Source organism: Talpa occidentalis, unplaced genomic scaffold (assembly GCF_014898055.3).
Source record: "Talpa occidentalis isolate TD23 unplaced genomic scaffold, MPIMG_talOcc4v2.1 talOcc4.3, whole genome shotgun sequence".
In the NCBI taxonomy this organism is placed as follows: Eukaryota; Metazoa; Chordata; class Mammalia; order Eulipotyphla; family Talpidae; genus Talpa; species Talpa occidentalis.
The window spans coordinates 20,755,849-20,779,595 of record NW_023603184.1 but is presented as its reverse complement, the minus strand read 5'-3'; the positions used below and the strand labels follow the sequence as shown (position 1 = coordinate 20,779,595).

General features: G+C 36.5%; 1 protein-coding gene across 1 annotated transcript in view; it reads left to right on the top strand.

Moving 5' to 3' along the window:
- Window positions 1-473: 473 nt before the first annotated feature.
- The window catches only part of LUZP2 (leucine zipper protein 2), a 310,023-nt gene continuing 286,749 nt past the window's right edge, over window positions 474-23,747 (top strand). The window contains exon 1 of the mRNA XM_054699333.1: window positions 474-725. Coding sequence (XP_054555308.1) covers window positions 664-725 — 62 coding nt within the window. The 5' untranslated portion in view covers window positions 474-663. The remainder of the gene's footprint in view (window positions 726-23,747) is intronic.

Genomic DNA, 23,747 nt, shown 5'->3' with positions numbered 1-23,747 from the left:
GTACATTTCTGGATGCTGTTTCTGCATGTTTTAAAATCCGCATCAGGCAAATCGCTATGCCTTCTAATTAGAATAATATCCTAAACAGTCTCCAGAGCCACATTGTTCCAAACACTGTTAATCAGAAGAGGGACACCTGCCTGCAATCGAGTCTGCTAGTCCATCCCAGTGTTATTTGTCTCACCTCCTGCCAAGTGCGCCAGTTCAATTACTGGCAGATTAGATTCCTCCTCGCCCCTGCCCCGCCCCTCCCATCCTGGGAAGACGCGGGAATGAATGATCAGCCCCTGAGCCGGTGCGCACCGGGTGACCAGGGCGCAGCCGGGTGACCTGAGCGTGCGGGCATCTCTGGGCAACCCCCGCCCTCTCCCCGCACATCCTCCTGCAAGCGCTTGACAAGGCGCCCTCCGGGCTCGGGAGCGGCGGGGCCGAGCAATCCCGGGCAGGGCTCGCCTCGCTGGTGACATCACTCCCGAAGATACTCCTCGTTCTCAGCGCCTGCCTTCGCGCGGCGTCCGTCGGTTTGTCCGTTTCCTTGCGTCCGCTTCTGGAGAGGACTCGGTGCCGGCCGGGGACAGAACCAGGCACCGAGGGGCGACAGGATCCGGGAGGAGGAGGGAGAGCTAAGGCAGCGAGGGTAGGAGGACCCCGGCAGGCGACAGGATGAAATTCAGCCCAGCGCACTACTTGCTGTCTCTCCTGCCTGCGCTCGTCCTCAGCACCAGGTGAGTCCAGGAGCGAGAGGAACCTGAGCCGAGGTGGGGAGCTCACGCCCACGGTAGGTTACTCCTGGTGCCGGGCACTAGTGGGGACCAAGGGCAGTCACTTCTGCTGTTTGCATTTCCTGCCTAAGTTAGAGGGGGTCCCCACTGTGATTCGGGCTCTGAAATCCTTCTGGGAGATGAGAGCCCTTTTCTAGTTATCCAACCCCTGGAAAAGTGCCCTTCGCAGCGAGGGGACCAAGTGTTAGCTTTCCCTTCCAGAGACAGCACGTTTCCCTCCAGCCCTAGTAATAGCAAAACAGATACCACGAGGTAACAGACCAAGGAGAGAAAGAAACAGACAAGGAAGGTAACGTTACTGGGCAGTGTCTTTACAGTGGAGCTTTCATAATAACCACAGTTTTCCTTTCCCCCACCCCTAAGTGTGTTTGATTTTAAGATAAATGGAACGGGAGAATTAGGAGTGATCTGGAAGATGGTAAGCCTTGCACAAAAGTTCCTAGGACTTGGGGAATGGCCTGTGTTAAGGGTGTGAGTGGGCTGAGTGATAAGCATTTTCATTTGGCTGTCTTGTGAACAGGTCTAATTAAAGAGCACACGAGGCGATTAAAAGTTAGAAGACACTCTCAGAGTGCTGATGTAGAGACCCTAGTCAGAAACAATTAAGTACTGTACTCCGTCACTGGCCATAGATGGGACTTAAAGGCCCAGCACAGAGGAGCTATTTTTAGAGGCGTTTTAAAATGCATTGGTTGAAAAGAGTTTTGTGACTCTCCTCTGTTGATCAAGTCCCAAAGTTGGTGATGGGCTTGTATTCTTTCTCTGCAAGAGCAGCACAAAGGTAGACTGTTTGACTGCCCAGGACTGAGCCTTTATTTCCCATGCACTTAACATCATATTGGCAGCCACCGCTTTCCCTTGGCTACTATAAAATAAAATAACCCACACAGGATGAAGAGCTTTTCAAATCTGTATGAATGGAAACATTATCTGATTGTGCATCTGTGGAAAATGAAGGGGAATGGAGGGAGAGGACCACATGCTATTCTGAAATTAAGAAGGATGCATAATCTACACGCCCTCTTTGGGGCTCCTGTAATTAAACTTTCCCTCTCATGTGAGGACTGTCTGATTTAGTCCCAGTAGTTAATGAACTTAGTCTCTCCTTGCAAACAAACCCCAGGTGACTTTCCCAGACTAAAAGGAAGTAGTAGTTGTGTGTTTTATTTTCTCTAAAGGTCGCTTTTCCCTTTAGTTTGCAAAATGTAGGTGGTTTTAAAGAAAATCACTTTGCTTCCCACTAGTATAACATTCCAGTCACAGAGCTGAGTTTAATATTTGTGCTTAACTCTAAATTCAATGTAAATCATGCATCATATTTTAGAAGTGGCTTGCCATCCACTCTGAAGTCTCGTGTTGCAGTTTAATAATTACTTGTGGAGACTTCTAGAGAAAGGAAAAGCTCAAGCTTTGGGCACTTAAGTAGATGCTGTTAACTTATATATAAAATAACAAATATTGACATAATGGAAATTCGACCCACAGTGATTTGAAAAGAGTGGGAATCTCTAGCGTACAAAAGTACATTTGCTTTTTAAGGACGGTGATATTTAAGTGAACAGAAAGCTCTGTAGACTCTAGCTCCCAAAGTTTTAATGCTGGTTACATAATGCAAAGACAAAGAATCATTGTACTTCCTTTTATGAAAGTGTTAATTTTTATAGGGATCATTTTTTAAAAGATAGTACAATCTTAGAATAAATAAATCATTACAGTTTACTTTAGATATATAACTTCTGTAGTGTTGATTGTTCATGAAAACTGTGACAGGCAGTCCTTGAATTTTCCTACTTGCCTACTCACCAAAGCATGTTGGGATTAAAAACAGGTGAAACTTTCATAACCAGTGGCATATCTAGTTAATGCAAAGACTGTAGCAAATTTACTTTCACTAGATACCAGATTGCCTTGCGACGGGGAACATATTTGAAAAGGAATATGGTACTATCAATATGTTATTTTGCATAAAGAGATTATGTTTTATGCATATGTTTAATGAACTCTCACAGAAGGACATTCGCCTTGTAAAACCTACGTTTTTATAGGCATGTGGTTAATATGCAGGTCAGAACCTTAAACTGAAGATGTTTGTGTGAACAGTTGCTTTGGTAGAGGTGAGCTCCTTGTCCCGCTGAGAAAAACTGTGGTTCGGTCATGGCCACCTGTGACAATAGACTTTCTTGCCAAAGACTCATGCTAACTTAGTTTCTTAGTCAGATGTGCTGCATGTGAAGCAAATGGCATTTCAGGTGCTGAGACCACATCAAATGCATTAACAGAAAGTAGCAATTGCTAGAGTTTCCTACAGCCATTGGGTGACGTCACTTGTCCTGTCAAGATCTTTTCCAAGTGAGTAATGTGGATCTCCGACTCATTGTTGAGAAAACATATTTGTGTCCACATCTCTTTCCCTAGGTATAGCTCTTTAATACCTTGCTGTTCTCTTTCTAGTCTAAAGTTCAGTTTTGTTTTAAAGTAAAGGTATGTGTTCACTAAAAACAAATACTTCAATTAGAGCAAGATAATTACTATATAATCATGTTCTTTCCACAGGGATGGAAACTCTAATTCTGCATTTTAAATATGAAATTTTGAATAGCTTTCTGTTTTTTGTGTGTTCTTATCTTTTCCTTTTTGGGAGCACTTTTAAGAATCTGGAACACACAGATGACATAATTACCACCATAGTGACCCCCATGGATGCTAAATATTTACCTTTTACAATAGTCACAATAAGTTCTCTGTTTCATTGGTAAACCCGTACAGTTAAAAGAGCTGTTTAATTTCCTGTATTGTCTCCTATTTAGAAAGTGCCTATGAGCTTCAAAAAAGAAGACAACAACTTAATATTATGAATAATGTAGCTAATACAGAAATCCATTTAACACGTGCGCAAATAAATACAGTCCAGGAAAGCAAACATGTGTACATTTAATAACTTCAGAGCAGGGTGACTCTTTTTAAATAGCCTCATTCTGTGGAAGTATTAAATTGCTATTCCAAGGCAGCCAGCAATTCATTTCAGAAAGAAGTAGTATAGGTATTGAAAGGAAGAGTAGGGTGAAAAAAAATCTTTAGAAGTTCTGGTGAAAAGGGACCCATGGAGTGCTGGAGAAGGCTTGTGCTTTCGTCTGCTGAACCTGTGTGCCTATATGCTTTGATTCTACTCTTGATGCCTTTGGTTTATTGAGTTTTAAATGACTTAATGGGGAGAGAAACATGGCAGGGGAGGAGTGAAGGTCTACTGACTGCTGGTGGTTTTCCATCAAGTAGGCACTTTAAGCAGATGGTCGGTTATAGGCCTCCCAACGGGAGTCACCTTAAAGTTGTCTCCTGGGTCCTCTCATCAGGAGCTATACCACATATCTACACTGGGGTATACTTTTACATGATACCTTATATTGAAAATGTCCCAGGTTCCTGTTTGTTCTGTACTTTCACATCAGCGTCAAGTTGATAGACAGAAAAACAAAGATAAAAGGGGAAAACAAGAATGACAGTAACAACGTAAGAAGCAGCACCAATTTTTTTTTATTTTATTTTTTTTTTTTTGGTGGGACCCTCGCCGGCAGCCAGGGAACAAACTGGTGCTGCATAGGCTGCGGGCAGCCTCGCAGCCCAGCGCTCAACCGCTGCGCCACCAGGGGAGGCCCAGCACCAATTTTTTTTAATATTTTATTTTATATAATTCTTATGTCATTTTTTAATTTTTGCAAAATGTACACATTTTCGTTTTGGTTATATTCCCCATACAATTGCACCCCTCCCCCCTTATTTTGACCCTAATCCTTCTTCTCCCTGCCTCCCACCCCGTAGTATGTTTCTGGTTTATAGTTGCTTGTTGGTTTTGATTTTTACCTTGATTAATTAGTCTTTTTCCTGGTCCCTTATTTAGGTTTTCTAAATTCCTGCTATGAGTGAGACCATCAGGTATTTTTCTTTTTCTTTCTGATGTATTTCGCTGAGCATGATCCCTTCTACCTCTATCCATGTTGCTGCAAACTGCATGTGTTTATCTTTTTTGATTGCTGAGTAAATTTGATGTAGGAAGCAGTCTTACTGTAAATACTCCTAATTGGTCTGAGACAAGGTGGGTTTGTTTTCCCAAGTCCTATCCACAGTTGAGTATTCCCACATATAAGTTTATGACTCTGAACATTCCTTTATTTATCTATTATAACACTTGTCCTGTTCTGCGTCATCAAATTAGAGAAATCTCTTTTCTAGACTAAGAAATTAATAAGCAAAGGTTTTGACTTTTCAAACGTCAATTCTGGGACTTAGTGGCTTATTTCTAATGACTTATTCTCCAAAAATGACTTATTTGGAGAATATATTTGTATGTTAAATTTGCATTGTAACTGAAGAAAAAGGATCTTCAAGCATTTATGATTAGACTGTACAATCATACCAAACCAAATTCCAAATAATTGAAAGGAAGAACTTGACTTAGCAACCAAGAAGCAAAAGTCACTCCAGCCACCTAGGAGTATTTGACTCTAGTGAAATTATTTTTTCTCGCGTGTTATTAGAGTGATTGTGTATAGTGTGTCTATACACCTGTTTTTAACATGACTTTTAAAGGAAAATACCTTTAATAAAAAAAAGCTAAGTCACTTAAGTAGCCTGAGTAAACATACTTTACTTTTTTTTTTTTTAAAGGACAGCAGGTCCTATTTTTTTTTTTTTTAAGATTTATTTATTTATACAAGCACTGGTACAGTCAGAAGTGCGGGAGGGTGAGAGAATTCACCAGAGCGGGGAACAGAACAGGCAGACTGACAAAATACACTGCTGAGGGGAGCAGTGGGCGTGGCAGGAAAGGTCTGTGCGCCATGTGGGACCCTCGCTGGCAGCCAGGGATCAAACCAGCGCTGCAGAGGCTGTGGGCAGCTTCGCAGTCCAGCGCTCAACTCCTGTGCCACCAGGGGAGGCCCACATACTTTACTTTAATATTAAGTTTCTTTCTATGGAAAATTCAAAAATATCCTTTCGATCTTGTCTTTATAACCTTTGGGTAGATGACTTTGATATTTTCCTTGTCACACATTGAAAGTACTTGCAATGATTCAGTTATTGCACAAGTTATCAAGATAATACAATATGTTATAAATGCATGTTCCCATAATCTAGTCATGTACCAAAACAATTATATATATATATATATATATATGTATATATATATATAAGTTAGTTGGATAAATAACAAAAGCAAATGTTTTAACAAAATTCTAAGTGAGAATAGAAGAAAGAGTGAACATGCCTATTAAGGGGCTTTAGAATTCACCTCTGCTTTCCAAGGTTTGTCAAGAATCTGGTGTTTTCATCCACCTCTGCTTTCCAAGGTTTGTGAAGAATCTGATATTTTCTGTCAATTTTAAAACCATGCAACCCTGGCCAGCTATGTGGTCTTAGCCTCTTATCCTCTTTACCCAGTTTTTTGTGTGGAAAATAGGGCCTCTCATAGAAACTAATTGAAAGGGTTGTGGTAAAGTCTGAATGGTTCATCTAGAAGAATCCAACATATTTGTTGGGATACTGTAAGTGTTCAGCGAGAGTAACCTGTGCCATCACTACAATGTTGTTATTTTTGTGAAATGTTTTATCTGTGATTGATCTAGACATAAGAGAATGAATGAAAACTTGGATAAAAATAAATTGGATGACTCAAAATTAACAAGAATCAGAGTCATCATCCAAAGGCATGAAAGAACTGGCAAAAAAAGAGGAGATATGAGAAGTAATGAGGATCACTGGTAATTAGTCTGGTTCTTTTCAAATGGGTTTTGGTGGCAAAATGCCTGGACCATGCTGTGTGCTGAGACTAGAACTCAACTTTTTCACACTGTGAAAAAGCATAGTTTTTAATTTAATCATATGGAAGGTGATTTTTAATACAAAAGTATATATGTAGCTACTTAACATTGTTATCTATTTAAAATTTAATTCAGTTTACAGTGCATGAATCTTAATATCAAATCAATGCCAGATGATTTCAAGATGATTTCAAACTCCATAGGCAGAGTAAATATAAAAGTTTCTACAACTTTATTTTCTGCTTGTTAATTGACTTCATCTAGTAGCAATGTATAATGGATGCACACATTTGGAAAACTGAGGTAAGGAAAGGTAATGTTGAGATTTTTTTCCTATGAATGAGAACAATTTAAAAACTGTGGATAAAGCAGTCCCAGTATTAGATATCTAAAGAATCATAACATGAAGGGGATGTTAAACTAAACCAGTTTTGAAAACAACTTTAGAGTTCTAGTCTCAGTGAGTTTGCAAATACGGTGTCATACACTCTTCATAGTTTAACCCATGAAATATTTCACTTATGGTCAGAAATTCATGGGTAAAACTATGAAGAGCTTATGCTACAGTATATGCAAACTCATTGAGACTAGAACTCTAAAGCTCTTTTCGTGTGTGTGTGTGTGTGTGTGTGTGTGTGTGTGTGTATGGTTTGCCATAGATTATTGTTTATGTGTGAATGTGTATAGACCCAGTCAGCCAAGTGGAATAGAGAACAGGGTATTATTTGATGATAAGGAAAAATAAAAGACAGATAATATTAAGTGCAGATAATATTTAGTACATATCAGAGAAAGGGCACAAGTTTATTAAAACATGTAAAGACTTTGCTTCATGATTATAGGAGGCAAGGAAATATAAAAAGTAAACCATTCTGTTCAGACACAAGGTGAAGGTCAACCAAATAAACGCTGTGCTTCCAGAATGCTTTCATGAAACACTAGGAGACATCATTATACCATAGGTAGTGATTGCATTGCAATTACGTCTGACTTGTTTGGTGGTGCTTTTGCGTGTTTTAATCTCTTTGAGTGTACTTAAAGAGTCTATTACTGGGGAAACATGCTGTGTGTACAAAGTTTTGTTTCTAGTCCAAAACCCTTCATTTTAGAGGTGAAAAAAAAAATGAGGTCCAGAGTGATTGAGATTGTCTAAAGCCACAGAATAGAACCCTAGATAAGAAACAACAAGACTCCCTCCATTCTTCCTATTTTGTCATGTGACTGCCCTCCATGACATTTATCTTCTGTAATGAAGCCACATTTGTATGGGTACCTATAATATACCCAGAACTGTTCTAATTTTTGTGGAGTGTAAATTTAGTTAAGAGGAATTGCAGTAACAAGTTGTTGAACACCATTTGTTGTTTTTTGATGAGTGATATGACCTAGAAAAAGACTCCAGGTCATTTTCAAAGCCCAAAGCAGAATCATTAATGAATTCTCACTTTGCACATAGTTTGCCTCTCAAGAGAGACACCTATATCAGTTGCTTTTGATCTCTCAAGTCCATTACAAGGTGATATTTTTGGTACCTTTGGGAATTTTTCCTCAAAATTATTTCCTGTAAATGTATCTCCTAGTAAGACATTTGCTTATATATTCACCTATGGTGAAAGTGTGTTGCATTGTTTAATGGACAACATACTTTACTTTTATGTTGGAACCTCACACAAACAACATTTCATTTAATGATTTTATTAAAAATCAAAAGATATGAATTCCTTAAATGAATTTCAAACCTCTTGACTGGCGAAGCCAAAATAATAAAATCATGGTTTAATTTCTGATAAGATTCTGCTGGAGCAGGTGGTGGAGGAAATTGAGCCTAGTGAATGATCCTTACGGGAAAAAAAGCAACAAAAATCACTCATTGAGTTGCTGCCTTCCAAAGTAGTTCTTGTAGCTGAACTAAGATGTTGGCAAGAGTTAATGTAGTTTTTTGGCCAACCTTCATCTCATGTCCACATAAAATATGTGCTTCTTTGTGACTTATGGAGCCTATCCTCAAAAGAGTTGTGAGGTTTTCTAATTCCCCACCCTTCAGATACTGAACTAAAACATACCCTGAACATCTAGAAGCACTTACTCAGTGAGGAACTGAATAATGGGATAATGGTTTCAGGGAATGTTTATCCTTATACATAGATTAAATCCAAAGACTGTGGAATCAAATAGACTTTGGATCAGTCTTACTAGTTATATGATTTTAGAAATGCCATTTAACATCTTAGCCAAATTTTTTGGTCAATAAAAAGTTGCTTCTCTTTTAATTTGTCAAGAGAATTGAATAAGTTAATGTATATAAAGAACAGTATCTAAAACAGAGAACTATAATTCAGTATAGTACCAGTCCACATTGTCTGATTGAAGGTTCAGAGTGATTTTACCATACCAGAGTGAACTTGCATTTCACAAAGAGATTGTCAAGAAAAAATAAAGAAAAGCACTAGGAACATACCTGACTTCTGTTTGGGTCCAAAACCTCTAAATTATATTTGGTTAAACATTTAAAGTACTTATAATATCACATTAAAGGCTTTAAAAATATTTTTCAAATTCAAATATAGCAAGATCAAAGAGATGCCTGTTAAGCTAGAAAAGCATAAAAGCCAACAAGACTTTTGACAAGTTGAATACTCTGGACTTTTGCAATTAAGGATTCTCACAATGGGGTAAAATTGGTTATGACCTCCACAAAATATTGGAGAAGAGTATGAGAAGTGAGAGGAAAATTAGATACCTAGCACATGAGGGCTCTTTGAATGCCGTGTGCATGGACAAAGATGGCAGGGGTGGGAAAGAAAGTCCCAATCACTAGCCTTTCTGTTTTTGTTATTTTGTTGGTAATTTTCTCTTTTCTGACGCTTGTATTCATTCACTTCACGTCTTTGCAGAAAATTAAGCCCTTAACATTGGGCCGGGAAGAGGGGGTGGAAAACCTTCAGAACTATAAAAGAAGCAAGGAAATGCATGAAAAATTGAAGTGACATGTTGGCAAGAAGTAGATATGGTTGAGGAAGCTTTATATTGTTGAAAACATAGAGCTTTTTCCTTTAGATACTACAAAGTGAAATGTGAGTTCATTCTATAAATAAATTCACATAAAATAGGGACAGATTTCCTTTTTTTTTTTAAGATTTATTTATTTATACAAGCACTGGGTACAATCAGAAGCATGGGAGGGTGAGAGAATTCACCAGAGCCAGAACAGGGAATATAACAGGCAGACTAACGAAATACACTGCTGAGGGGAGCAGCGGGTGGCAGGAGAGGTCTGCTCGCCATGTGGGACCCTCTCCGGTGGCCTGGGATCGAACTGGCGCTACAGAAGCTGCAGACAGCTTCGCAGCCCAGCGCTCAATCACTGCGCCACCAGGGGAGGCCCGGGGACAGATTTCTTTTTCTGACACTATAATTTAGAAAATATTGAAATATATTAAATCCCTTTTTATGTATTTTAGGTCTGTCAATTCATTTGGTCATTTTATACACATGTAAGTTACAAGTTTGATCAATCTTTTTGAGGATTAATTATGTCCGTGACAGTATGCTTACATTCTTACTTTCTGCCACTTAACCCCTACTTTCTTGCAACATATACTTACGTATGTAAACTCAGGAGACTGAGCTTAGGACCTGTTCAATGGTTAGCTCACTAGATCCCAACTGTAAAGTGGTCTGATCTTAGCTCATCACTTTTAAGAATTGTGCACTGAAGGGAACTGTAACTACTTACAGATTCTAATATCTCTATAAATAATACATCAAGAAAAACAGTAACTGATAATACAAATTAGGAGACTGAAACTAAACCATGTTGGCAAATAACTGTATTTTCACAAGGTGGAATAAGATACATTAAGAATATTCTTAAGATAAATCATGGAAAGGAATTCATTAGTTTGAAGACCAGCCAAATTGATGCTTTCATTATAAATCTAAAAATTTGCCAGCTAATTAAAATATTCCTAAGTAAACCTCGTGGATGTTCTCAGATCATTATTGTTTCTCAAAGTATATCCCTGAGAATATCTAAATCAGAGTACCCTAGATATATTTGATTTGATTGTCTGAGGAAGGTGCCAAATAATTTTAATTTTAATGTGGACCTTGGGTGCTTGCTATGTAGGTGAAAGCTTGGAAATGGTGTAATTTTTTAGGACTGTAGAATCTGGAATACTTTGACCTTTTTTTGCATTGACTCAGCATGGATACTGCAGAAGTTAGGAGCATGGAAAGATGGTCATGTTTTGGTGGAAATCACACCTATTCTCACACTGTATATAAATAAATTTCGTAAGTGAGTATCATATGCTAGGCTCTGTCAGTCATGTTATATGAAAACAATTCTTGATTTCATATACATTTTTACAAAGGTCTGAGAAAATGTTCAAACACATTAAGTGACAGAAAACTATCACATTAAGTGATAGATACTTCCTACTAGGGGATGGACATCTTGGTTTTCATAACAAGTATAAATCCTGATTAACCTGGCAAAAATAAAAAAAAAAAAAGATCATTCCTGTTCTGTTCTCTGCATCCACTAGAAGCAACTTTTTTGGTTATTTTTCTTTATAAAGGGGAAAAGCATATTTTGAATTATTTTTCTGGATTAAACAGAATGTATAGCCATGCCAGTCAGTTTGCCTCATTCTTTTCCTCTCAGCATGATCAGTTAGTTCTTCTGGAAGAAACATATAATTTAATGATGATTCATTGCAGTAATCATTTCACAATATATACAAACAAATCCATTCAAAATCCATATAACAAAAGATGCTAGAAATTATATACCACCTTAAAGCAGGCTGATCCTGACAATAAATGTGGGAGGTCATTACTAATATGTCTCCCATTTTATGCATGTGGAAACTAAGGCACGTAGGGCTTAGATTACTTTCCCAGCATTATAAACAGGCAAGCAGTACAGTTTAAATTCAAACACTAGCTATCCTTGGAGCCCATGTTCTTAATCTCTGTGCGTTCATACCTCCTAGAATATAAGGTAAAGCACGCTAATGACCCTAAATCTTTATCTTTCTGCAGTCCCCTTCATGGGTTCTGACTTATACAAGTGACAGGAAGAATGAAAATTGTAGCTTCTACTCAGGTATACCTAAGTGCACAACTAAGGTGACAGAAGATCCTTTCTAAAATGTTGTATCTGAAAATATAATGTATCTTATTTTTCTATTGTGAAAGAAAACTAAGAAATGTGATGTTCTATTGCCTGGCCTTAAATGGTGCCTAAATTTTATGTGTGGGACTTGGGGACATGTGATAGGAACCATACTGATCTAAGTCCTAATTGCAGGCCTGCACTTTCTTACCTGTGTGATTCCAGGTAGCTGTCTCAGCTCCCAGGTGATTGGACTCTTACTTTGACTGCTTTTAAATTTATAATTATAAAGGTTATTGCTTGTTTTCCATATATAAGAATTGTACTACAACTTACCCTAAGATTACTTTTCTATAGTTCATTACAGTACATCACACTTTAAGGATTAGAGAAGTTATATCTAAAGATACAAAATTAAAAGGTAGATATAGAACTGAATACTTGATTTCATAGGTATCAGCCTCAGGTGGGGATCATCACACAATAAGTCTTAACAGAAAAATGTGTGGTGTCCAGGCATTTGGGAAACAAAGGAGTTGTTGAAGATCATGCGAAAAATGGTTTTGTGTATACACCCACATGGAGACATGAACCAGGGGTCCAGTGCATGGGAGTTTTATGCCTCTTGTTCTATGCCCCAAACCTCACAACATGACTTAGTGTCACCTTTACTTTTGCAGATATCAAAGGCAACAGACTCATAATTTCAAATGAGTCTTTCTTGAAGCCTGAGCAAATAATAATTATTAATAGCAACCTGATTTTCCTTAGGAATTTTAGGTACTGCTATTTTCCTGGAACTGCACTTCCACTGACAGTCAGAAGATGGCAGTGTGAAGTGCGAAGTACTGTTACCTTCATATTTCTGTTCCAGATATGAGGGATTCATTTTGACACATGCCCCTTAGAATTGCTTTCTAAGAGCAAGACTTGATTTCATATCAAAATAATTACAGAGAGAACTATATATATGTATAGCTATATATGCAGGTATATATATAATATATAACATATAGAGAGTGCATAAACAATTTTAACATATATATAAACCATTTTCTGAGAATGTTTCCTTAAAAATAGGCTTTATTTAGTAACACTATTATTATCTTGGTTCCATTCATCAGCACAGTGATTCCTGCATGTCCACTTTCCTCTCTAAAGAGAATTGAACCTGAAAAATAAGGAGGCATTTCTCCTACATGCTATTTTACTGAAGTGACATTATATTAAAGACAGTCTTATGGATAAATTTGAAGTGGAGGTGGCATTGAATGAGGTAGACATTTCATCTGATATTTTTATAGAATTGAAATCTCAACTATTACACATGCTCATACATTTCTGCATCACTTTATATAGCAATTAATAGAATTGTCTTTTTATAAATGAGGAAATCATTAGCTACACAGTTAGGTGGCCCAGACCCAGAATTCAGAGTTATGCTTTTACAGCAACAAACTTACCTAGAAAGTTGTAATATAAAGGAGCAGAGTTGTGCCATTTTAATCTACTTGGGCTGCTATAACAAAGCAACATAGATATGGTACTTTAAGCAACAAATTTTTATTATTCAGTTTTGGGCACTGGGAAGTCCAATATCAAGGTGCAAGCTGAGCCAATATTTAGTACGAGCATGATTACTGGTTTTCAAACTGAGGTCTTCCCCTTGCATGATTGTGAGATAATTTTATTTTGCATTCATCTCATTCCACTATTAAAGTAGTTCTCCTATTTTAATTGAAGTAACATTGGATTATAATGCCTATTTACATGCTTTGCTTGTGTAGCATTATAAATAACAACATACATAAATAATACATTAAATTTGTCAATTCTTCTAAGGGCACTGAGCTCATTAAGAGGCTCTACCCTCATGGCCTAATTACTTCTCAAAGGGCCCACCTCCTTAACCACCCCTTAGTGGGTTAGGGTTTCATGATGTGAATTTTGGGGAACACAGCATGCAGCATAGTGGAAAATATAAAAGTTGGCTGGCTCCTGTGCCTCTGGAAAAAAAAAAAAAAGAACCAACTGTCTAGTGACTAAAAGCAACCTGGTTAGATTTTTGGGGAAAGATGAGTCAGAAGCTGCCAGCCAGTTGGAGTTAAATGTGGTGTTGTATACCCCATGCATGACTTATATTGTCACACATGGTTTGGGCCTTCTGTGTACCTTTCCTAAGCCAATGTGAGCATCTCTCTGTAAGTCTTACCATGTTAATCAGCTAATATTCAATTTCTTGGTATGCTCAAAGAACTCCAAATTGTACTACCTTAAACAAGATATAATTTACTTATTCCTCACATAACATAGGGAATGCAGGACTGGATGATTTTCCATGATCAGCAAGTAGGGCTACATTATAAATTTTGTAGGCCTAAGGTACTTTTCCCCTTTCAACTACACACACTGACATATACAGAAATAAATAATATTTTGTGGCTGCACTGATATAAAGATGGATATGTTAATATCAGATATACTTAAACAATTTTTTTTTTATTTTAAAAGAAATTTAGAGATGCTTGTTTATCTCTAAAAGGATCACAGACTTCCTGCACTGTGCCTAAGGTGACATGGGGGGCTCTTTTCAGCTCTCTGCTCTGTGGCAGTCTTTGCCTTTATGCCCATGTAGGGCTACTGGATATGTGGTGGTTACAGTAAGAAAGCCAGTGATGATGGCCAAGTATTTGTGATATGAACATTAAAACATACTTAGAGTCATTACATCTTGGGTTCCAGTGGGTTTTTAGTTTCTACTTCAAACCTTCATTTGATGAATGTATAAAGTGAAGCTCTTGGACATTGTCAAGAGTGATACTATTATTTATTCATTCATTTATTTTTTTGAAGATTATTTATTTATGCATACAAGAACTTGGGTCTAGGCCAGAGGTGCAGGGGGTGAGAGGATTCACCAGAGACAGAATGGGGATCAGAGCAGGCAGATCAACTGAAATATACAGCTGAGGGGAGCAGCAGGTGAGACAGGAGAGGTCTGCTGTGCCTTGTGGATCACCTCCCTGGCCAGGGGTCAAATTCATGCTGCCATGGCTGGTGATAGCTTGATAGTGCGGACAATTTAACCCTTGTGCCACCAGAGAGGCACAGATATTACTATGTAATAGCATAATCAACACAAAAGGAAAAATAAAAAGTATATACCAATACTTCCATTATATGTTTTATTGCCAATCCAACATCAATCTTTTCTTAAACCTCAAAAGAGGTCATAAGCATGGGGTTCCTATAGTGTTCTGAAAAAAAAAAATAATGAATATGAATGTGGGTGGTTATTTTAAAGTGTACATTATTCTTTAACATAAATGTAAATGCTAAAGAATCCACAGTGACTGAATTCTTACTTCCTTTCTAACACCACACATTTCAACATTAGTTTTTATATAATAAATACAGCTTGATTTGTCAAAACAGGTGCTTTCTGGTTCTAATAGTATATCCTATCTCACATAATTTTATTCTCAGTCTCTTTGCTTATTGTTTTATTTAACAAAAGAGAAGCTGATATTAACATGGTTTTCTTTCAAGCAATGAAGACAAACCAACACCACAAACTTCTCTTAATGATAAAAGAATGAAAATTATATTTGATAATATGCCGAATAAAAATCACAAAAATTATACTACCTTAAACAAGATATGACTTACTTTTTCACTTTCGCTGTTTTCAAGTCTACAAAAGATTTCATCATGTCTCAGCTAGAAACATTTACATGGAAAGAAAACTATATAATTACAGTAAGTTTCAGGGAAGAATTTGAACCCTAGTCCATAATTCTGAAGTCTAGGTTTTATCATGGAATATCAGTCAGTGAATCCTGTTAGTATCAAGTAAAGACTAAATTTTGACAGAATGTGTGTGTGTGTGAATTGCTCTTTCAGGAAATCACCAGCTTTTGTCTACCTGTAACCTGTCAGATGTTGAATGTGGAGAGTATTTACCCCAAAGGAGCAATGAAAAGGTTTTAGGCTGGGAAAATAAGAGTTGCCAGATAGTTGCTAAGTGGAAGACCAAGTGAGAGTGGAATTGATTTAGTGTTTTGGTGTGTGAAGTTTAGTGCATTCTGCAAGTATAGTAAAGATTGCTCAGCTGCGTTTTGTAAAGAGCACATGGGGGATGGTGGGGGAAGACCTTTGGAGAATAGAATAGTTTAAAGTTAAGTGGTGAACACAGTTACCATAGAAGATGCCTGTGGTGCATCATTGACATTGGGCTAGAGTTTGCAGAGAGGGGCCTGCATCAGTCGTAGAGAAATCCTCCACTGAATGCAGAGAATGACTATTAAAGGTTGTGTTTTGTTTTGTACTGTGTTTTCTGGCCATAAAAGTAAATACAACACAAACTGGAAGAAAGAGAACTAGAATAAGCTGGTGATGGTGAGTCTCTTATTCATAGTGAAACTGAGAGTATAGTGACACAGGGAGAATGGATTCAGAATAAGTAAGTGTTCCTTAGCTGAGACCCTGATCAAATAAACAATCTTCCTTCATCTCTTACTCCCTCCTGACTTCGAGCTGTGGCAAAGTAACCCCCACCTCCCAACTACCTTAACTGGATGAGAATTTGATTCTTAAAGACACAGCACTATCAAGAGATCATTAGTCACTGCAGGACGAGTTGGATCCCCAGCCAGCCAAGGAGCTAACCCACATGGCACAGCAGATCTATCCTGTCTACCCGCCCCCCACCCCGCCCACTCCACTCAGCAGTGTATTTCAGTCAGTCTGCCTGTTTTGTTCCCCACTCTGTCTCTGGTGAATCCTCTCCCCCTGCACCCCAGTTCTTGTATGCATTAATAAATCATTAAAAAAAGAATAAATGATGATAGTTTGAGAGAAGAGGTGATTTACCTTGAGAAAACTTAAGGATAGCGTCATGTCCTTGATTAGAGGAGAGTGCAGTATATGCTTCCTCCTTAAAACAAATTTAAGAGAAATTTCTACAAATGATTAAAGGGTATGTTTATTGAGTGTCCATGATATAGTTGTAAGAATGAATAATAAGTTGATTGAAACATCATGGGATGATATGGGATCTTAATGCAAATCTGTTGAGTTGTTCTCTTCCAGACCTTTCCACTAATTGTTTTTAGTTCAAAACTAGTCATAGTTCAGAGCTAATCAGTTACTAGAGAGTCACTTCTTGAACCAGTTTGGTTTCAGAGTCATCTCACCCTCTTCTCTTTGTTTGTAGTTGAACTAAAATTGTCCCTAAGGACTGCTAACATAACTCCTCAAATACTCCAGTACTTTATTCTGAGAGTCTTGAGTTTTGGAGAGACCCTCACTTCGTTGAAGAATATTACAATATGTAATCTGAGAAGGTCTAGGAAATTGGATGTAGATTTAGGGAGAATGGCAATGATTTGAATGGAAGATGCTTTCAAGGTTTTATTGTTTTTATATATTCATGACACTTTGTGACTAAGTCTATTAAACACAAAATTGAAGAAGGGTTACATGAGACTTCCAGAATTGGGATTGGACTATGAACAGAAGGACCTATCTATTAATTTGCCCTCTAAAACAGTCTATGTGAAAGTCCTTAGGACAGAAGTTTTTGCATCCACCAGATACAGCTGAAGTGACACAGTTTCACTCACATATTGAAATTTGTTGTATTCTCATGTCTCAGTTTTCTTGCAAATGCATTTGTCTATTGTTTTGATATGCAGAGATGTACATCAGATTTTAGTAAAGTATTTCTCCTCAATATCATTAATTTATAATAACAATATGTACTTTATAAAAAATAGAAAGGAACAACTCCATTTTTTCAGGAAAATATTTTTATCTGTTTTCAGTTTGTAAGTGAATACAATTATCAGGGAAATGTTCATTTCAGTCAAGCTTTAAATGTGAAAATATTGACAGCCCAGACCCAAAATATATCTTATTTCTTTCTACTAACTCAGTATACCAATAGCAGTAGCAAGTATTGTTATTAGGCAGTTAAAAATGCTTCACTATTTTTACCTGATTTCTTTAGTTTCCTTAGTTTGTCATCTGATTTCAGAAGCTTCATAGTTTTGTGATTTCTAAAGTAGTATAGCAATTTATTAAATCTATAAAATTTAAGATCTTTAATTTTGAAGCATTTGAATGGGAGGATTTTGAAAATTTGGCTCTCACAAGGAGAAATCTGATGAAAAGACAGCTGTTGAGATGCAATGGAATTAAATGAATATTTAAATATATAAATGAATACAACAGAATTAAATGAATCACAGTTTACAAAAATGTTGCTATCTACTCTAAAACTCAATAGTGTATGACCGAAAGGAATGTTTGGAAATGGAACTGTTGTCAACATGAAGGGAAGATAGAATTGAAAAATGACCGAAACAGATATTTGTGTCTATGATTGCACTTGAACATCACTTCTAGGTTCTCATTGCTGTAGAAATCAGGTGTTATTTCTGTGTGTTCCTATTTAGGAGATTACATATAACAAAAGTTTGCAAAATTATTAAACTTGCACAGAAGAGTCTTATAAATAAACTTAAAATTCGATAAGTTGTTGGCTAATAGCTAATAGAACTTTTCCTAATAGAAAGAGGACTAGAAAGTATAATCTTGCCTATTGGCCATATTTTCTTGTGTTCGTTATTCCTTTTGAGAAGAGGTATGGTACAATGATGCATAGACAAATGTATATTCTGGTCCAGGACCAGGCCAGAGTTAGGGAATCATGTGATTGGATAATCATCAAGCATACAATTGAATGCTCAGAATTTTGGCTTTTGTCAGTATCTCAAAATTAATCAACTCCATAGAAAACTCATTAACTAAACTTGTAAGAATCCATCAATATGTAAACTAAACTTCCAGTAATGATATTGAGGAGAAATAAAATCTCACTGGGAATACGTACTAATGTTTTTGCATCATGGGATTACTCCTCTGCAGGGAAATACACATGGGTGGCCGCATAATGATCAGGTAATTCAAACAATAACATCAAAATTCTTAGGTTTTAGGTAAACTCTATTCTCTTGCATCTTCATAACATAGATTATTTTTTATCACTCTCATCTCACTGATGAAGAAACTGAAACATAAGGAAGTTTAATTTTACGAATTTTACAGTTGATCAGTGGTTCAGGTAGGTTTTAGACCCATGTCTGTCTTTGAGCAAAAATGTTAAGGACCTGGGCTTTTTACCACAATCCAAATGAGCTTTCATTGGGAGTAGGAAGAAGGGCTGTCCTGATTAAGGGATGAGTCATTCAATACATAGTACAACTTAATTGCCCAAATTCTGTTTATTGAATAGCATCTAAATAGTAGGTTGTTCATCACAATAACATCTCTGCTTTGGGTCAGTAAAAGAAAATATTATTTTTTCCTAGCCCTCAGCCTGAATAATTCATATGTTTTCTTAGTTATAACTGTAGGTATATTTGGCCTTCCTTATATTATTTTTAGATCACCTTGAAGGAGAGTTTTATATACACCTCGTCCTCTTATTCTTGCTTTCACATCTCACATCTAAAATAGCTACTTGTCTTCTCGATGAGTGGGTATCACCAGGATATTTTGGGGGCCACCCTCTTCTTCAGGACATTGGATGGTTATCTCTCCACTTGGTTCATGGCAATTCTCATCATCAGAATAGCTTATCAAACACTTGTAATTAAACTAATCTCTTGAGCTACCTATAGAAGTTTTTGTTTCTGAGCTTGTGTTATATCACTGGGTATATTTTTCTCAAAGATTGCTGGAGTTCCAGATACTTTAATATTTGACTTGGTGCTTATGGCAAACACTACCAAAGGTGTTCTAGAATTGCAATCAAGTCAAAAGAGTGGATATACCAGCTCAGTCTATATCACAATTGGCCACTCTGTAGTTGTAGAGGAAAGAGAAACAATGTTGGAAGTAGTCAGAAGGTTTTTACTTCCCTAGGTATGTGTTTCTATAATTAAGATCTCTGTGAATGGGCACTGCCATTTTTTTTTACAGATTTATTTATTTATACAAGAACTGGGGTACAGGCTAGATGCATGGGAGGGTGAGAGGATTCACCAGAGACAGAGCAGGGAACAGAACAGGCAGACTGATGAAATACACCACTGAGGGGAGCAGCAGGAGAGACAGGAGAGGTCTGCTGTGCCATGTGGGTTTCTCCCAGGCAGGCCGGAATCGAACCTGCACCACAGAGGCTTCGGACAGCTTCACAGCGTGGCGCTCAACCTCCTGCACCACCAAGGAGGCCCCGGGCACTGCCATTTTCTATAAGCCTTTAAGTCAGCAGACTATTCTATAACATTGTAATTATACTTGAGGATTTCAGAACAATGAAAGGGCTCTAGGTGAACAGTCTCTAAGGCAGTGCCTTTCAGGAGGGAGAACAGAATAACATTTCAAGGGAAAGAAAGAGAAGTTGGTTTTGAACCTTGTAGTTTGTATTATGCCTACATAATGAATCAACTTGTCTTTGCCCAACTTGCTTTTCAAAAGTAATGAGACAACTTTCATAGTAATCCCCACATTTCATTTAATTACATGTAGATATATTTGGAATTACAAGTTTAATAACTCTAGTTCCAGTAAAGCAGATCGCAATGAGGGAGCAGCTGTTTTGCAATTCAAAACAGATGGTGCCTTTCTTTAGCTACTCAGATTTCCCTTTTGGATATGATACATCCCTTAAGCCCGCAAAGCTATGATTTCAAGACTCCAGTGTCATAAAACATGTTTCTGGAGAAATGGTGTTAAAAGTGTCTTGTAGTTGACATGCACATTTTTGACCACTGATTTGTGATCATCACCAAATGAAATACTGGAAATGAAATAAAATAAATTAGATACTGCAGAGGAATCTGTTTTGGATAGTTAAATAGTTAAGAATACCTGCTTAGAGCTTTCCAAGTATGTACAGATAGTTAATTTAATCGTGAGGATATAATACCTGTTGGGAGAACATTAAAGAACATGCAGTGGAAGAAAGACATGGGCCAACTTGTTGCTCCCTGTTGTTTAAACAGCAGTATGCATCCTCTTTAATACTTATGCCTTCAATCTCAGAATTTATAACAGTTTTTGTCAGAAGACAGGGAATAATAATAGTCATAAATACTGGTATGATTTTGTTAAACTAATTCTAAAACCTGACTCTGTAGGTCTCTCATTTGCTATTATTTTTGTTATCATAAAAGTAGCAAAATCTGTTTCATTCACCTGATATACAATGCAAAGATAGGAATATAGCAGCACAGCGTGTTAAGCTCATCGGTAAGTAGGCCCTGAGCAAGGAAGAAACTCCTTGGTTTGTCTGAAAGCCCTTTGAGGGCAATATGTCAGTCTTTGGCTTCTTTGTGTCTTGCATAACTCAATGTCAAAAGCTAAGCCCATATGTAGTATAAATAGATAGTTTGGTAAATTGTCAACTTGTCTGCATTTGTTGTGACATATAAATCCTGTTCCCAGTCCTAAAGTGTTTTATGTTGGCTTTAGGAAAAGGTGTGAAAAATATTGATAGAACAACACATTTATCCTTTTGATAAAAAGAAGTTCTTAGGACTTCTTTGTTGGCTTTTTAGCCTTGATGCAATTCAAGTATATATGATGTGGTAGATTAAAGCAAGATTTACATTGTAAAGATACTCTATATTTGTGATTCAAAAGTAGAGTCAGTAAAGACACTTTCAAACATATAATCTTCCTATTCCTAAATTCTATGCTTAGATACTTTTATGATGCACACACCCCCATTCATGTACAACATACTGTATTTTCCACCCTGTTTCCTTTATTCACATATTAATTTCAACCTGAAGGTCTTCTCTCAAATTTCCCTCCACCAATCTATACTTGATGATTCAGAAATATCCCATCTCATTTTCTTTAAAAAATAGTCCTTGACAAGTTATTCTAATCAACATCTAATGCTACAGTGAGAATATCTTTGACACAGAATTATATTATGCTGTTATAATTGTTTTGTAGCTTAAGAAATCTATGTATTCTCCACATTTTATGTTTCTTTAGATTATGCTCAAACTCGTCAAATTTGGAGTTTGAAGAAGTAATGTTTTTAAATTTAAAATAACATTTAATATTTAAAATAATGATATTTTATTTTCAGAGCATTGTAAATAGCAAAATACAGGAAAACACCACTGGGAAAAAACTGCTCAATAATATCATTAACATTTTATTTAAATTTTCACTTAGCAGTTATCTATTTTGAGCTTAATGGCATTTAGCAAATATATTAATACATTTTAGTTCATATAAATATCAAATTGATTAATTAAAAACATTTTAATGTGTTAATTCACACATAAGAATCTGTTATTCTGCAAATACTGATAACAGATCTCATTTTGTCAGGTTATAGAATTTAGATTGCCTAGTTAACTCTAAATCAGGTCCCTTTAACCAGTATTCACAGGTAAATGAGCCATGGAAGATAACAACATTACTTTAATTGAGGTCCCATCTAATCTCTCTGGGTAGGTGAAGATTCAATAAACTTGACTTTATTGCAAGCCTGTATCATTACTTCCTAATATATTAACTCTGACCCCAATGAAATATCTTTAATCTTAGGCATTAGCAGCATTGAAACATAAAACATTAGGTAAAAGTGAAAATACTATTTTTTATTTTTCACACAATGCAAAATAAAGATTTCTTGATATATTATCCCTATGTCATGCATCCTTAAAATCCAGAGTTCAGGTAAGTCACAAGGACAGTAAAACATTGAATGATAGTCCACTCATTTGTCTCATGAGTAAGTCAGAATTTAATTTAAACAAATAAAGATATGGGACAGATGCTGATATGGGATAAAAGTCTAGTTCTCAAATTAATATTTTTGGATTCTGGAAGTGTTTCAGAAATTGAGATGGCCAGTTTAATAATTTTATGCTAAGTGATAAAATTGTTAAATGCTACATTATAAAAAATAATAATATAAAAATGAAATATGGTTTTATATTCTGAATATTGCATTGCAATTCAAGTTACAACTCCTGATCTCTTCTGCTGGACACTCAATGTGATATAACATGAGTCATGTTAAATATGCATGGCAGAATTATAAGGATGACATTATTAAATGTTATGAGAATTTAAGCTGTGAGGAAACATTTGGGAAGCCAGAGTTTTCCTTTGTAGACAAGAGCTATTCCTTAGAAAGATTCTATTCTATTAAGTTCTACGATATCCACTTAAAAAGGTGCTCTTATAATTTTTCTTCTTTCTAACTCAGAGTTCAAATCCATTAGAGTTTCCCTGAAATCCACTATAAACCACAGAAATGCTATTTTTACTGAGCAATGACAATATTGTTTTACTTTAGTCAATAAACACTTTCAGGTTCCTTGTCCCAGCATCTGTGAAGGAACACAGTTACAACCAACTAAATTGATTCATTTAATTATTAAGTACTGAATAAGAGTTTTTAAAAATTAAGATGAATGGGGATGGTGTGAGAGGGCAGTGAGAGGAATATGAATATTCTGGCCTTCGATAGCAAGTAATTTAAATCAATTCTTTCAATTTAGAGACTTAAACAAGGTTACACATCACTCTTTTTTGATGTTATCATGTCCTGATATCAAAAATCATTGAATTGCAAACATGTGACTGGATAATCTACAGTTTTCAAAGTTAATAAATAAGCCTCAGGTCTTTAAACAGGTAGAGTGACAGTGTCCCTGAATAAGGTTCAATCCACTCTCTGTCTTTGCTAAGTATTCCTTTTATTAATAACCTGTATTTGCACATGAGACCTTCACTAACTAATAATCTCTGCTGTAGAGAAGCTGACACAAATCTTACCAATTTCCTGTGATTTGACATGATGTTGTGATGATGTAATTTTAAGAATTATGTAAATGTCAAATTTGAAGGAACTGTTATGTTCAATTAACTTTATTATTCCTGAGCTATACCCTTATTCTCTTTTAAGTAACTCAACAAGTACTTTTATTCTAATTTATTTATGATTTAAATTTACTTAAATGTATATAGATATATGCATATAGTATA